Source organism: Balaenoptera borealis (assembly GCF_965194805.1).
Source record: "Balaenoptera borealis genome assembly, chromosome: 16".
Taxonomy (NCBI): Eukaryota; Metazoa; Chordata; class Mammalia; order Artiodactyla; family Balaenopteridae; genus Balaenoptera; species Balaenoptera borealis.
This window is the reverse complement of record NC_138872.1, coordinates 88,948,522-88,963,939: the sequence shown is the minus strand read 5'-3', so window position 1 is coordinate 88,963,939 and position 15,418 is coordinate 88,948,522. Positions and strand designations below refer to the sequence as shown.

The 15,418-nt window shown below is 59.1% G+C and overlaps 1 protein-coding gene across 1 annotated transcript in view; it reads left to right on the top strand.

The window, feature by feature from the left end:
• Positions 1-244: 244 nt before the first annotated feature.
• FAM20C (FAM20C golgi associated secretory pathway kinase) overlaps positions 245-15,418 on the top strand; it is a 38,604-nt gene continuing 23,430 nt past the window's right edge. The window contains exons 1-3 of the mRNA XM_082360345.1: positions 245-1,900; positions 3,660-3,835; positions 9,509-9,587. Coding sequence (XP_082216471.1) covers positions 1,290-1,900; positions 3,660-3,835; positions 9,509-9,587 — 866 coding nt within the window. The 5' untranslated portion in view covers positions 245-1,289. The remainder of the gene's footprint in view (positions 1,901-3,659; positions 3,836-9,508; positions 9,588-15,418) is intronic.

The window sequence follows — 15,418 nt, the reverse complement described above, 5'->3', positions numbered from 1 at the left end:
CCCGGTGCGGGCCTCCCCTCCGGGTTTGGGCCAACACCCCGCTCCTCTCATCGTCTCCAGCGGTGGCGACCCCAACGCCCCCTCCTCCTCCCCTTCGCCGGCCGCCTGGGGCGCGGCACCCGCCCGAGGCGGGGGCGTGGGGCATAAGGTCGCCGCCCAGAGGGAGCTCATCCGGCGGCGCAGACGCCCAGCGCCTCCGGGGAGGGACTTGGCCTGGGTTCTGGCCCTCGGCTTATCGGGGAGGAGCCGAGAGGCTGCAGCTGGCGGCGGCTTGCCCCGGGCGGGCCGAGGTCCTGGGCGCGGCAGCCAGGCCGGGGAGCCCTTCTCGGCAGAACCCGCAGCGCGGGATCAGCGCCGTCTGCTTTCCTCTCTGTCTTCTCTGGTCAAACCGCGGGAAGAAAGCGCCCTCCCTTTAGCGGGCCGGGAGCTGCAGAGCATCGCGGGGCGCGGCCGAGGGGAGGAGAAAACAGAGGGAGCAGCGTAGGCCCGGGCTCGCGGGGCTGCGGCTCCGCCAATCTGCGGGCGCTGACGCGGGGGGCGGCTCCGCGGCGCTCGGATATCTGACCGCCCGGGGAGAGGCTCGGCTGTGCGGGGGCTGCGCTCCGGGGACGACCGGTGCACCTGCCCGGGGACTTCGCCGGACGCTCCGTGCGCCACCCCCCGCTCCCGCCCCCTCCTCGGTCCCCGCGGTCCTGCGCCCTCATTCCCCTCCAGGTCCCCGCCTGCGGGCCGCAGCGTGAGAGAACCGAGCCCTGCCCGAAGGAGCCGCCCCTTCTCCGCCCGGCCGGCCCGGCGCCTAGCGCGGCCCACGGAGCAGCGCAAGAGACTGCGCCGAGCCTCGGATCGGATTGCGCCGCGCGGTCGCCGCCACCCCCCACCCCCACCCCAGGCCGCCGCGCCTTGGCCGGGATGGGCCTAAGTGTCCGGCCCCTGAGCGCCTGATGAGCGCGGCCGCGGCCCCGGAGACCCAAGCGGGCCGCTACGTGCGCGGGGCCTCCCCGAGCTGCGCCCCCAGCTTCGCGGACGAGGGCCGCTGGGCCCGGCCGGCTGAGGGCGCGGCCGCTCCGGAGAGGCGAGAGGGAACGGCCCCGAAATGGCCCGGCGAGCGGGCGCTTTGGCGGTGGGCGCCCTACGCGTGGGACAGCCCCGGGACGAGTAGCTGGCCGACGCCAGGTGGACCTTGATCCGCGCCGCGGCACCGCGTTCGTGCCAAGCCAAGACTAGAAGGGCACGGGCGGAGCGCGCTCTGGGGGCGCCCGGAGTTCCAGGCCCCGCTCGCCCGCCGGGCCATGAAGATGATCCTGGTGCGCAGGTTCCGCGTGCTCATCCTGATGGCGTTCCTGGTGGCCTGCGCGCTGCACATCGTGCTGGATCTGCTGCCCAAGCTGGAGCGGAGCGGAGCGCAGCCCTCGGGGGAACCCGGCTGCTCCTGCGCGCAGCCCGCGGCCGAGGCGGCGGCACCCGGCTGGGCCCAGGCGCGCGGACGCCCGGGGGAGCCCCCGGCTGCAGCCTCCGCCGCCGGCGACGCGGGCTGGCCCAACAAGCACACACTGCGCATCCTGCAGGACTTCAGCTCCGACCCTTCCTCCAACCTCACGTCCCACTCGCTTGAGAAACTGCCACCCGCAGCCGAACCGGCCGAGGGTGCCTTGCCGGGGCAGGATCCCGGCGCCCTGCGACCCTTAGACTCCGCTCACCGGCCGCTACTCAGAGACCCCGGTCCGCGTGGACCTGTGCCGCCCCCCGGCCCGAGCGGGGACGGCTCCCTCCTGGCCAGGCTGTTCCAGCACCCACTGTACCAGGTAGCCATTCCGCCGCTAACGGAGGACGACGTCCTCTTCAACGTGAACAGCGACATCAGGTTCAACCCCAAGGCGGCGGCAGCAGAGAACCCAGACTGGTGAGTGGGGCTGCGGCTGCTGAGGTGGGTGCTGGCAGGCCCGACCCCCAAGGCAGCCATGCGCCCCGTGAGAATAAAGATCCACCCCAGTGCCCCTTCCCAGAAAGTGCCCTTGCACATCCCAGGCGCTGTGTAAAGAGGCTCAGGGTCAGAGACTCACAGAGGGCGTGGACCCCATGGCAGAGGCCGCAGGAAGGGGAGCTTTGCGGGGCGGGCAGCGTGCAGGCTCTGGGCACTGCCTTTGTCTCCAGAATGACTGCCTCCCTGAGAAGGGCTGCTGGGTGGTTTGGGAGCTGTTTCCTGTGGCCACTGGCCTGGAAGGCAGACATGGCAGGCAGGAGCCGGGAAGAGTCAGCTCTGCATTTGCAGGAAAGCAGTGCTGGCCTGCAAGGCCCTGGTCACAGGCTCACAAAGGGACTCAGGCAGTGAGTGAAGGTGCTTCCTTGGGAAGCTGCTGCCTGCCGGTGCGTGGCAACACCGCTCTGGTGGACATGTCGGGAAGGTCTGGAGAGGCCTAATGAGCCTTGTAAACCAGCCCCTGAGAAAAAATTAGCAGAGGGGCATGCTGGCCCCCGTGAGGCATAACCAGGGAGTTCTGCCCCCGCCCAGGCTGCAAGGGGGTGACAGCTTCCTAAGAGGCGAGTAGCAGCCCCCAGGAGCATCTCTTTAAACTGTCCTGGTTTAAACTCCTCCCCCAAGGCCCTCCTCAGCCACACAGATCAAAATAAGCAGATGCTGCCGCCCTGGGTGGTGAAATATTAACCAACAGCAAGGCCAGGATAAATAAGTACCTGCAAAGGTTACACAAGCAACAGAGGGGAAAGGCCAGGTTTCCAAAACATCTCAAAAATCCTTTCTCCTTTGCAGTTGGACCAGACCCAGTGTTTTCTGTCTAAACACACCAAGGTGTTCCGTGGCCTCTGAGCTTTGTCTGCTGGCCAGGTTCACGGACATGCTCAGAAATGTGAGAGGCAGAGCAGTGTGCTGGGCCTGGGCCCCTTTGCAGGAGAGACAGCCCAGAGCCACTGGTCAGGCATGGGGCCCTTGGGCAACTTCTCGGAGCCCATCGTGTCCGTTGTGGGCAGAACGTGGGGCTGAAAAGGCCTCACTTGTAGGTGAATTAGCGCTTAGACAAGTTCCGCTTTTACCTCCAGCATCAAACAGGGCCTGTCCTCCCCCAGACTGGCCCTTTGGCTCAAGAGACAAGGATGGGCCATGTTGGCAGCAGGTCCTCGATTTGGGCCTCAGCTGGGGTGAGTGCCACTTTCCTCTCTCCCCACCCAAGGCTGCTTCCTGAAAATCAAATTTAGCCTTTTGAATCATTGCTGCCCCAAAGCAGAGCACCCAGCGAAGGTTTCCGCCACACTGGGTTCATCTGCCCCCAGGAAGCCGGCAGCCCCTCGCACCCCAGGCTGACATCATGCTTGTCAGGCTGTTTCAGTGACCCTGGGACAGACGCGGCGGGGCCTAGCGCTGACGGTCTGGGTTTGGTCTGCTTTAGTTGTAGCTGTCTGTGGCGTCTCCCAAGGGTAAGTGAGAATTACAGGCCTTCAAATATATTGTTAGTTGGTGGAACAACAGCCACAGAAAAAGTGCGGCCGTCGCAGGGTCGTGTTTGAGTAGAGGCACCTCTGAATAAATCTATATTTGTTTGGATTCAAGGTGAAAACCTTGGCATCGATGCCAACTCCCCCATCCATCTCGAGACCTTGCTGTTCTGTTCTTTCCCTGTTGACCTGGGTCACCTTCATTTGTGCAGGCCACACGAAGGTCCTGAGGATGAATTCCTACCCACGGGGGACGCGGCCGTGGACTCCTATCCCAACTGGCTCAAATTCCACATCGGCATCAACCGCTATGAGTTGTACTCTCGGCACAACCCAGCGGTGGAGGCCCTGCTGCGTGACCTCGGCGCCCAGAAGATCACCAGTGTTGGTAGGTGCCCTCCCTGCCCGGCCAGCTCTCCTTGCTGGAGCATCACCTCGTGGGCGAGTTATACTGGCAGCCTTCCCAGAGGAGGCACCTGCAGGCCTTCGATGCTGTCGGTATTTGGGGGCAGCGGGAGGCTGCTTTCTGCTGTTGCAAGATGAGCAAGGCAGGGCAAGATGCCGCCCGGCCAGTCCTGTTGTTCTGTTGTGGGGGGCGCACCACGGGTCCCCACCGCGGGTTAAGAAGAGGCACCCCTGGCAGCTGCAGGGAGACGCCTTGGAGAGCTCAGCATCTTCTGGTTGTCTGGGGAGGCTCTGCCTCAGAGCCCACCAGGTGCTCCTGGGATTCGTGTGGGCGGGGAGTGACAAGGGCTCAACTCTATCCAGGGCAGAGCCCCATACACTGAGTAGTTCGGAGGAGACATCTCTGAGTACTTTGGGATCTGCTGAATCAGAAGTTTCAGGGCATCCAGTTACTGATTTCAGGAAAATGTGTCGGGAGTGGTTTCTGAGTGTGGAGGTTGGATGCCATTGTTCTCAGGCCTGCAGGCAATTGTTTGTGAAGGTCCCGATTAGTCACTAGTAGCTCCAAGGGCAGAGGGGGTGGGCAGAGGCCCTGGGTGGGAGGAGCAGTCCCAGGAGGCGCGTAGGGCGGAGGGAGGCCCCAGGAGCTTGAGTGCTGGGAGCAGGGGGTTCCAGGCACTGTCTTACTGGTGTCTGGGCCATCCTGAGGCTGAAAGGGCTCTGCTAACCTGGGCTGAGGCCAGGGAGCTGGGGGTTGCCTGCGAGGCTGGCGCCTGGGTTTCCAGAGCTCTTTAGAGGCTGTGTTGGGTGTCTCCGCCCGGCGCTGAGCTGTTTGCCAGCACCACCCTCTCCCTAGCGTATAGTTGTTCACCCTGAGAGAGAACTCGCCGGGGCACGACGGTGGTCTCCCCTCCTTCTTGCTGCCCAGGAGGAATCTGAGTGCCTCCCGGCCCCCAGCCCCACCCAGCCCTCCTCCTGTGCTGGAAGGCAATCCGTGTGGACGACGAGGACCGCATGGGAGAGGCCACAGCTGGGGTGTCCCCTTCTCTCCTGAGTAGACGAGGCTGTTAGAGAAACATCCAATGCGATGACCGTTTGTCATCTGTTCAGTGGATTCTCTTGAGCACCTCCTGCATCTCAGGGCCCCTTTCTGGGCAGTGGGAGTTGGGGGTGAATCCAGCCTCAACAAGCTTCTGCTGCATCCTGACCTGCACATGCTGATGGACAGATAAAGTCGAGAGTGATTAGCGAGGAGGTGACCTCCACCTGGGAGGACCAGGTCTTGAATGGGGCGAAGGCTTTCGTGATGGAAGGGGGCAGGGAGCGTGGGCCTTTCGGGAAAATGACAACAGCGTTTTAAAATTAGGGTTTAGGGAAGTGCAGCATTCATGCTTGCAGGCTGCTGTCTGCCCCGGTGTCCCATCTGTCAAGTGGGCTCAGGCACATTGCATCTTATGTCAAGAAGATGGACAGTGCACCCAGGCTTGTAGAGTATTACCTCGGGCTTTGTGCAGGGTCTTGGTTAGGGGCAGGGCTGCAAGGATCCCACAGGCCAGCCGGGCTCACCATACCCCTCAGGGGACAGACAGCCTCCCAGCTCTCACTGGACGTTGCCCTGTGCAGAGAGCAGAGCCCAGGAGCCCAGGGAGCCGCTGGAGGCAGAGGACAGGCCTCGGGGGTTCACAGGCAGCTTTGCCCGCCCTGGGCACCCTCCTCCCCTGTTCTGCCGGGGGCCTGGCCTTGGGGCACCCCCACCCCCTTTGGTCCAACTGTCCTGGGCAATGGTGCCTAGGCTGCCTGACGTCCCAGAGTTCTGGCTTGCTCTGCGCCTGGCAGGGTGACCTGGGGTGAGTGCCTGCCCATCTGTGTCCTGTGGGCTGTTTGAGCTGATCTCACCCGCTGGACTTACCCTGGCCTAGCTGGTCCTAATGGAGCATGTTCCTTGGGGCCGTGGGCCGGTCAGAGCCCAGGCTGGCATTCACGGGTGCCTGATGAGCATGGTAAGGTTGACTTGATGGGACCGGGTGTCATCACCCACAGCGAACAGCAGGCCTGGTGTGTCCTAGCTGCCCCAGTCACGAGTCAGCGTGACTCTGGGCAGATGGGTTAACTTCTGTGGACCTCCCCGCGTCTCCTGTGGATCACAGAGGTGGTCATATCCTCGACCCTGTAATCTCCAGCTTGCAGATCTGAAATCATAACCCATTTGACAGCAAAACCCGACCCAACATGAATGGACATGGAGGCAAAACCTAAAATGAGAAACTGTTTATAAGCCCTTGTTTTTCTCACTTGGAGTGAATGTTCCCATGGAGTGCATTTAATTCTGGGGTTCTCCCCCGACCCGCTCAGGGCTACAGAATCTGGGGGATGGATACACCACCTGCAACTCTTGTCATCTGAAATTTTTAAAACCCCTGAACACTTCTGCTCCAGAGATTTTGAAGACGGGTGTGGACCCGTGAAACCTGCCTCACGGGGCTGTTGAGAGGTTTTGGTGAGGAAGAGGAAGAGGAAGAGGTAGGAGCAGAGGCTAGGCAGCGTCCCCGCTGGTCACCTCTGCGTGGGGCGGCCAGCACTGGGCAAGCTGGAGCCTGCTGAAGGCCTCGACCGGACGCTCAGCCCCGCTATGTGCGGCCTTGGGCCTGGAGGTGCCTGGAGGTGCTCCCAGCAAGTTCACACTTGAGAGGAGGCCCTCTTCCTGAGGAAGCAGGACATCATCTCACCTGGAGCCCAGTGCAGCCTCTGGGAGCATGGCTGCAAGTGTCCAGGCCCAGGATCCTGCTGGGCGGGGAGCAGGAGAGGGGCTGGCCCAGCCAGGCTGCAGGCGTCCCCGGGGATGCACGCCTTCTCGGGGGTGTCTGCCCCCACATCCAGCTGGTCGTTTTTGTTGAACACCCAGCTGCTGAGACAGCAGCCTCTGACTGGGCCCTTGGCTTAGCAGAGCCACTGGGTGGGTTTGCAGACCGGGGTCCCTGGACAAGAGCTGTCTGCTGCTGGAGGCCCCGCCCCTGGCACTGCTGCGACCTGGGGGGGCGCAGCCCTCGGAGGCCCCATGGGAGCCGGGAACCTGCCTTGGGAGTCAGGGTTCAGCAGCGCCATCCTTTTGAGCTTAAAATGGAAGAAGAGCTAGAAATCCAGCCGATCTCCCAACCCCATCCTGCAAATCAGGGAACAGGCTTCCGGGAGGGCAGGCTTGCCCACGGTCAACACATCTCTGCCCCCAGCTCTGGACTGTGTCTGGACCCAAGCGGTCACTTCAGTCTTGGAACATGAGCCCAGAAATGGTGTGGCGATGAGAACGGGTCCTGCGAGGCCCCCGATGCTTTCCCTCAGAACAGTTCCGTCAAGGCTCCCGTTCAGACCCCTTGATCCACTCACAAAACGCATGTGGCCAGCGGAGATTTCTTTAGAGCTGGGCTCCCGGCTGCTTGGTAATGGCTATTAGCCGCCTTTAAAGAGCCTCGGGACCCTGAAGCCAGGCCTGCGGAGGCTTTGGCTGGGCCAGTGATAGTGTTGATAATTAAATCACTATTGTGCACAACCATGGATGCAAAGAATAAACGACACAATTAACTACTCTGTACTTGGAGTTACTTAAAAAGAAGTCACTCAGCAGGAGAGGATTCGGGCAGCCTCTGGCCTGAAGCACAGACCCCACAGTTGCTCATCCAGATCAGGACAAAGCCAATGGGGGTGCTGAGCAGTGGAGACGGCTCCACAGGACAGAAGTCCTGGGCGCTCACTGACCTGCTAGGACAGCAGCCCTGGGGGCCGTAGGGCCGCCCTGCCTAATGAGTGGGCTCCTCAGGAAGGTGGCTCTGGGCCCAGAAAGGCTGCAGTCCCCCTCCTACCCCGGGGACACCACCGCTTCGGGCCCCAGTCCCAGGAGCCTGGCTCGACTGACCCGGAGGAAGGGAACTGAAAATGCCCAGTAAGCTGGACGCCCAAGCCCAGGGCCGGAGGGGCCTTCAGTCATCCTGGAGGAAGGACAAAGGCCACCCCAGGGGACCCGGAGAAGGTGGTGAATAGCTGAGTTCCTCCTCATCTCTCTCCGCTGTCGGGTTGAAGGTCAAAAACAAAGCCTGTGCGGTGCTGACCCAGCTGCACCCCCCAGCGCTTGCTTTCTCCATTTTGAACTGTTGGCAGCCACGGCTCCGGAATCCAGCAGGCGTGTGTTCCGGCTGGGCTCCGTCTAAGTCCAGGGCGGGAGCTGGTTTCCACCTGGGGCAGTGCTGTGGTTTCCCTTTCAAGAAGCAGAACTCCCCCAGGAGGGGTGCGCTGGATTGTAGCAAATCACGGCGTCAGTCGTACTCCAGGCTGGAAGCTGTTGCTTCTCAGACATCCTGGGGCCTGTGTCACGCACTGAAGTCTGGGCCGCACCCCTGAGTTGGGCCGAGGACCCAGGCCGGAGCACAGGCTTACGTGGGGCAGGTGCCCACGGGGCTGGCCCCTCAGTGCCTGTAAATGGACGCGCTCTCGCCTTTCTCCGTGGCTGTGGGGTGGCGGGGAGAACAGAGAACCCAGCTGCTCCTGGTGTCACATTCTCCAAATCTGAGCCATCCTTGGGCCAGGCCTCGCTTCTTCTGACCCTTAAATCAAGGCAGGGGCTGTGAAAACAGCTGGACCAGCGTCCTGACCGTGACCCCTAAGGACAGACGTTGGTCCTACTTCACAGGTGAACTGGCCGAGGCCGAGGGCACAACGTCATTGGCCCTGCTGGCACCTGGCAGCACCTCCCACACAGAGGTGTCTGTGTGGTCCACCAGTCTCCAGAAGACGGAGTTCATTCATTTAAAGTCAGGGTGGCCCATCCAAATGCGGGTCAGGGATCTTGTTAGGAATGGGGAGGGTACAGGCTCGGGGAGCTTCACCCACAGACCTGGGTCACGCTGTCTCCGATGCTGAGTCCAGGGCCCCTTCAGATGGAGCTGCTGACCTGGCAGCAGGAGCCAGGCAGGTGGCCGGGGACCTGGAGGACAGGTCTGGCCGTGGCGCCCATGGAGCCCTGCAGCCCCTGAGACATCTGGGAACTTGGACCTTGAGGTCCTGCCTCTCTCGCCCCTGAAGTCCGCTGACCTGAACATGCCCGACGCTGTTCCAGGTGCTTCACTAGCGTGACCCCGGTCACCACGAGAGCAACCCCGGGAGAGGGTGCAACGCGTCCCGTGCTCACCTGAGTCCCCTGAGGCACCGACCAGTGGGTCTCAGCCCTGGCCCCAGCCCCATGGGGGAGGCTGGGTGGGTGTGCTGAGCCCCCTTCAACAGAGGGGGCCGAGGTCGGGGCAAGCGGAAACACCATCTAGGGCGCCAGCTGGGGCCACCGCAGACCCAACCCTCCAGTGTGGCACCCTCCCACCACCTCTGCCGTCAGCCCATTTTCCCAGGCCCCGTCCACCCTCCTTAGCACGGCTGCTCTGGCCCCTGGTTGGCGCTTCCTGACCCTGAAACATCTGCCTGCCCCAGGCCTTGGTCGCGGACCCTCACCACTCCACTGCCACAACCCTCACATTTGCACCCATACCCCGACCTAACCCCACAGCCTCAGGTCACCGCTACCCAGGGGTCCCCCCAGACCCTGGAGCAGTGCATCATCAAGCTCACGGGCCTGCCCCGAGGCAGCAGGTGACCCTGTATTCTTTCCCTCCTATTGCAGCCATGAAGTCGGGGGGCACACAACTCAAGCTCATCATGACCTTCCAGAACTACGGGCAAGCACTGTTCAAACCCATGAAGTAAGTGCCGGGCCGGTGGGGGTCAGGTGTGGGGGGCTGTGGTCGGGAGTGCGCAGGTCGTGTGATCTGTGTCTCAGCCTCTCAGCTCTGCTCTCCTCGCCCGAGAGCAGCCAGACTCTATGTCTGTGAATGCGCATAGCCGTGCCCGTAAAACTTTATTTCTAAAACTAGTGGGTCAGCTGATTTGACCCCTGATCCCTATTCTAGATAAAATAGAAACTGTGCTACAAAAATCAAAGTGAACCCCTCAGTGGCATCTGAAAACTGTGGGGATGGTGGAGAAGGAACGTTTGGAAGCCAGGCTACTCCCGAAATGAGCACCTGTGGCTTGTGGTGTCCACTCTGATGGTCCTGGCACTTGCTTGTCCCGCACGGGCCGAGGTTGTTTGCCATCTTTGGTTAGTTTCAAACAGGGCCATTTTTGCACTGTTGAGACGGTTCATTGTTTTTAAAGCATGAGTTGTACCCCCAAAAGCCCATGAGGCCATTCAGGTCATGTGGGGCTGCTGGGCTAGGTGGGGACTGCGGCAGAGCTCCAGGGCATGGGCCCCCCCAGAAGGAGCAGCTATCCGTGACCAGGGTGGACGGCCAGCCTGGTTCACACAGGACAGAACCCCAACGTTCACACAGAACCCCAACATTCATGAGGGGTGATTTGGGCAAGGTGAGGCCTAGGCTGCACGTGGGCTCCTTGGGGAAGGTTCTGGAGGGGAGGGGGCTCCTCATAGAACTTTCTGGCCACCGTGGGCTCCTCTGTGCCCTCTCAGACTGTAGCTGGAGTAGAGGGGCCCCTTCCAGGCCTCTTGATGTCGCAACAGTGAGTATGGAGCTGTGCGGGGAGGAGGGTGTGCCAGGCAGGGTCGAGCTCGGATGCTGCATGGACGGCCAGGTGACAGGTGGGCCTGGACCCCTCCCTGGCAGGAATCCGGGACAATAGCCGAAAACCACAATGTCTTTGTTGCCCCGTCGGCCACACAGGCCCCCCGTCTTCGTGGTGTATTGTCCACAGTCCAGTAAGTCGTCTCCAGGTGCGCCCAGAGCTTTGTAAGTTGAAGATTCTGAATTAATTAGGTGGTAGTATTTTTCCTCTGAGATCTTGAAGGATGTATGCTGAGAGCATCTAGAGAGGAACAGCCCTGAGGTGGGAGGTAGAGCCTGGGGGGCCTGCAGAGTGTAATTTACGTGGTATGTGCATGACCATTTAAAGTTGTTTTTTTTTTTTAATTTATTTATTTTTGTTTTTGGCTGCGTTGGGTCTTCGTTGCTGTGCGCAGGCTCTAGGCGCGCGCGGGCTTCAGTAGCTGTGGCTCGCGGGCTCTAGAGTGTGGGCTTCGGTAGTTGTGGCGCGCGGGCCTAGTTGCTCCGCGACATGTGGGATCTTCCCGGACCAGGCCTCGAACCTGTGTCCCTTGCATTGGCAGGCGGATTCTTAACCACCGTGCCACCAGGGAAGCCCCACCATTTAAAGTTTAATGGGTATATATTTTTAATAGACGTTGAAAAATATTTAAATAGCACATTAGCCCGTGAGTTGCTGAGTATTCTTGCTTTAGTGTTAAAGTAAGATTTTTTAACAGCTTTATCAAGATGTAATTTACATATTTCATAATTCAGCCACTTAAAGTCTACAATTCAATAGCTTTCAGTATATTCACGGAACGGTGCATCCATCACCACAATTTTAGAACCTTTTCGTTACTCCAGAAAAAAACCTTGTCCGATGTTGCCCTGCCTCCAGGCCTGGACGACCACTAGCCTACTTTCTGTCTCTGTGGACTTGCCCATCTTGGAGTTTCACGTAAACAGAATCACACACTATCTGATTCTTTGTGTCTGCGTCTCTCACTGAGCATCATGTGTTCAAGGTTCATCCACGTTGTGGGCGGTGTCAGAGCTTCCTTCCTTTCTGTGGCCGAACAATACCCTACAGTGTGGATGGACCACATTTTACTTGTACTTTCATCCGTTAATGGGCATTTGAGTTATTTCCACTTTTTGGCTGTATGAATAATGCTGTATGAACATTCATGTACAGGTTTTTGGGTGGACATACGTTTTCATTTCTCCCGGCTGTATGCCTGGGAGTGGAATTGCTGGGTCACATCATAACTAAGTGTAACTGTTTGAAGAGCTGCAGACGCTTTTCCTCAGCGGCTGTGCAACGGGTAGTCCCACCAGCTGTCTCCACGCGCTGCTCGTCAGTACTTGTCTTTATCCACCTTTTTGGTCTTTGCCATCCTGGTGGGTGTGTGAGATGGTGTCTCCTTGAGGTTCTGACTCATAGTTCTCTACTGACTAATGGTGTCGAGTGTCTTTTCATGTCTTTGTTGGTCATTTAGATCTTCTTTGGAGAAATGTCTGTTCAGATCTTTTACCGTTGTTTAGTTGGTTGTCTTTCCATTAGTAAGTTGTAAGAGTTCTTTATATATTTTGGATATAAGACCCTTATCACATACGTGGTGTCCTTTGAGGCACAAGTTTCTCATTTTGAGGATGTTGGATTTAACTATTATGTTGTTGTTGCTCGTGCTTTTGGTGTAGTATTTAGATTTTAATATCGAAAAATGTACATGCTGGGTAATAGTGGTGCAGGTGATGTGTGTGGCTGAAGTTTAGAAGCATTGGTGTATCCACAGAGACAGCAGGCCTGGCAAGGCCATTGTTGTGTGACCTCCAGTAAATTCATTCCCCCTTACTGGGACTCAGTTTATCCATCTGTCAACAAAGGCATTGTAGGAAGAGATGTGAGGTCTAAACTCTATTGGATTGGTTTAGGACGCAGGGCACCAAGTTTACAGAAGGAAGCCGGGAGGAGCTGGTGTTTGGCAAGTCGGGGTGGGGCTGGGCAGATACACCGGAGTGTGCGGGCTTTGCAACAGGATTCAACCTGCTTCTTGGAAAGGAAGCTTCCAGGTGTGCTCATAGCACTAGCTGTGACCACCTCCTGGCAGAAATCTGCGTTCAGCCACCCCACTAACACTGAGCCCGGCCTGGCCTCCTGCCAGGCGCAGGGAATGCAGTCGTGACTCAGGCCCGTCACTGCTGCTCAGGGCGGGACGGAGAGCAGTGTGTCTGCCCCACCGCGCAGGGCCTGGTCCTCAGTTGGTGCTACACATACGTCTGCAGAACAAACTAGAGAATGAGCCACTGACGGCAGACGGGAGACTGAGGGCTGGTGAGCACTTGGGAGGCAGCTGGAAGGTTTCTCAGAAGTGACCTCCAGCTGAGGCCTGAGCACAAGTGTGACGGTCAGGTGGACACCACCCCAGGCCAGAAGGCCAGCCTGGAGGAGGCGGCACATTCCAGGACCGGGTGGCTTCTACAGTCTGGAGGACCAGTGCTGTTGTGCAGAGGACTCCATCATGTGGCTGTTTATACTGAGGTTAATTTAAGTGAGATGAAGTGACAACCTAGTCTCTCGGTCACACCAGCCACACCTGAGGCATCAGTGGCTGCATGTAACTGGCGGTGCCGTGTTGGACACGCCCAGCATCACAGAAAGTTCTGTGGGACAGTTCTGTGTTTGAGCGCAGAACTCGAGGGGAGACGAGTCCAGGCAGCTGGAGAGGGGCAGGGGCCAGACTCTGCAGGGCATCTGGGCCTGGATGTTTGGATTTTTTCCAGGAGAGTCAGTCAGCCACGTTATGCGGGGATGGAGGTGGGGAGGGTGGGAGGGCTTATCGGTTGTCAGATGAGAGGTGCTGGCGTCTGCGCCTGAGGAGGCGTGAGGATGGGGGATGAGCGTGGCTCTTAGAGACGCTTGGGAGAGGCAGACCCCCTGGGCACAGTGACGGACGTGGTCGGGGCTGGGAGAGTGAAGGCTTCCGACCTAGGTGCCAGTGGCCTGCGGGGCCGTGTGTGTGTGGGGGGGGCGGTCCAAGCAGGGAGCAGGTGCACGTGGAGGCGCCTAGAAGGTGAGGCCTAGCCATAGAGAGTATCCTTGCTGTGTGACCTTGCAACACTCCCTCCCCTCTCTGGGCCTCGGTTGCCTTACGCTGCATGAGGCTGGATTACAGGAGGCTTCGGGACCCTGCCCTTCTGGGACCTCTGTATCTCCGGTAAGGAAGACAGTAAGTTCAGCACCGGTGGGGCTCCAGGAGCCATTGCAGTCCCCTCCCCGAGTCAGTCCTTGCTCGTTGATTGTCTGGGTGTGCTGGAGTTTGCAATTTTGACTTGCAGACATTCGAGGGATGAGGAATATTTGGTGCACTTGAACAGTGGCTATTTAGGGCGCAACAGCTGAACGCAGGCTGGAAACGGAGCTGCAGCCGCGCTTCTGCTCAGGTCACTTGCCAGCAGGCGACCCGTCGCTCCCCGCGGCCTGGCGAGGCTGCTTTAACGGTCCGTCTTCACCAAAACAGCTGGGCTGCCTCCTGAGCGTTTGGAATCCGGAGCTACAGCGCCCTCTGTGCTGTGTGTGTTTTGGGATCCAAAGCGTGTTCAGACGCAGGGAGGGAAGGAAAGCACACCTGCCCCCGCGGTAGCTTTGAGGGGAAAATAACTCCAGCAGCAGGACGACACCTGCAGTGCAGACGGGCCGGTCGCTGGTGCTACACAGACCCGGCATTGCTCGCAAAGCAGAAGAAAAGGAGGAAAACCCCGCAGGCCGGGCTCAGTGAGTCTGGAATGGGTCATTTCGAGTCTGGCTTACTGAGCACTTGTTATCCAGGGCTCAGGAGCTGGGGGGACAGTGAAAGGCGCCCCCAAAGAAGGCACCCCCCCAGCCTGGAGGCAGATGGGGCCGAGGTCGTGGGTGCAGGAAAGGGCGCCACGCCAGGCACAGTGCCTCTCGGACCCAGACAGGGAGGCCACTGTCACCCTGTAGACCTTGTTGTGGACAAGGAGACTGAAGCTCAGAGTGCCCGAGGGCCCCTAGGGGCACCGGCCAGCAGTAGATGTGGCTGGAGTGGCCACTGCACTGTCCCTACTCGGATCTCAAAGCAGTGGCCATCATCGTCTTTGATGTCATTAACATGTGGGTTCATTTCTGGTTCCTTAATTCGTAACAACAGTTGAGCTCTAAGCCTATGCGTCCACACTGCGTGAGCGTCCCGGGCTGCCGTCGGGAAGCATCACGACCTGGGCAGCTTAGAGAATCAGGAAGCTCTTCTTCCTCAGTTCCGGAGGCCACAGCAGAAACCACGGTGTCGCAGGACCGCCTCCCCCGAAGGCTTCTGGAGGGTCCTTCCTGCCTCTTCCAGCTTCTGGGCGTGGCTGTTGATCCTTAGCGTTCTGTGGCTTGTGGCCAGGTCACTCCCTTTTCTGCCTCTGTTGTCACATGGCCTCTCCTGCGGGTCTGTGTCCAAATTCCCCTCTTCTTATAAGGACACCAGTCACTGGACTCAGGGCCACCCTGACCCACTATGACCTTTTCTTAATGAATCCCATCTGCCAAGTCCCTATTTCCAAATAAGGCCACAGTCACAGGTCCCCAGGGTTAGGACTTCAACATACCATTTTTGGGGAACACAATTCAACCCTTTCCAACGTCCAGGTAAGACTATATTCCGTGTATACCCACACCTCTTCCCAGTGCCTGGGTGACGAAGGTAGGAAAGAGTTTTCATCTTCACTGTTGATGGGTTCACCCGCCACCCCGCCTGCCTTGGTCTCCTCTGTATGTTGTATGAGGAGGGTCAGTTAGATCAAGGGCAAATATTATCAGTGCTGGTAAAATCCAATACAATTTTAGCTTTACCGACACTTGTAATTCCCCACTTTCCCACCTTCCTAAAATGTACGTTTCTGTCGAGTTGGAACATTCATATGGAAATGCACACAGATGGTAAGCGGATGTTTACAACACACGCCAGTAACCAGGTGACCAGGTA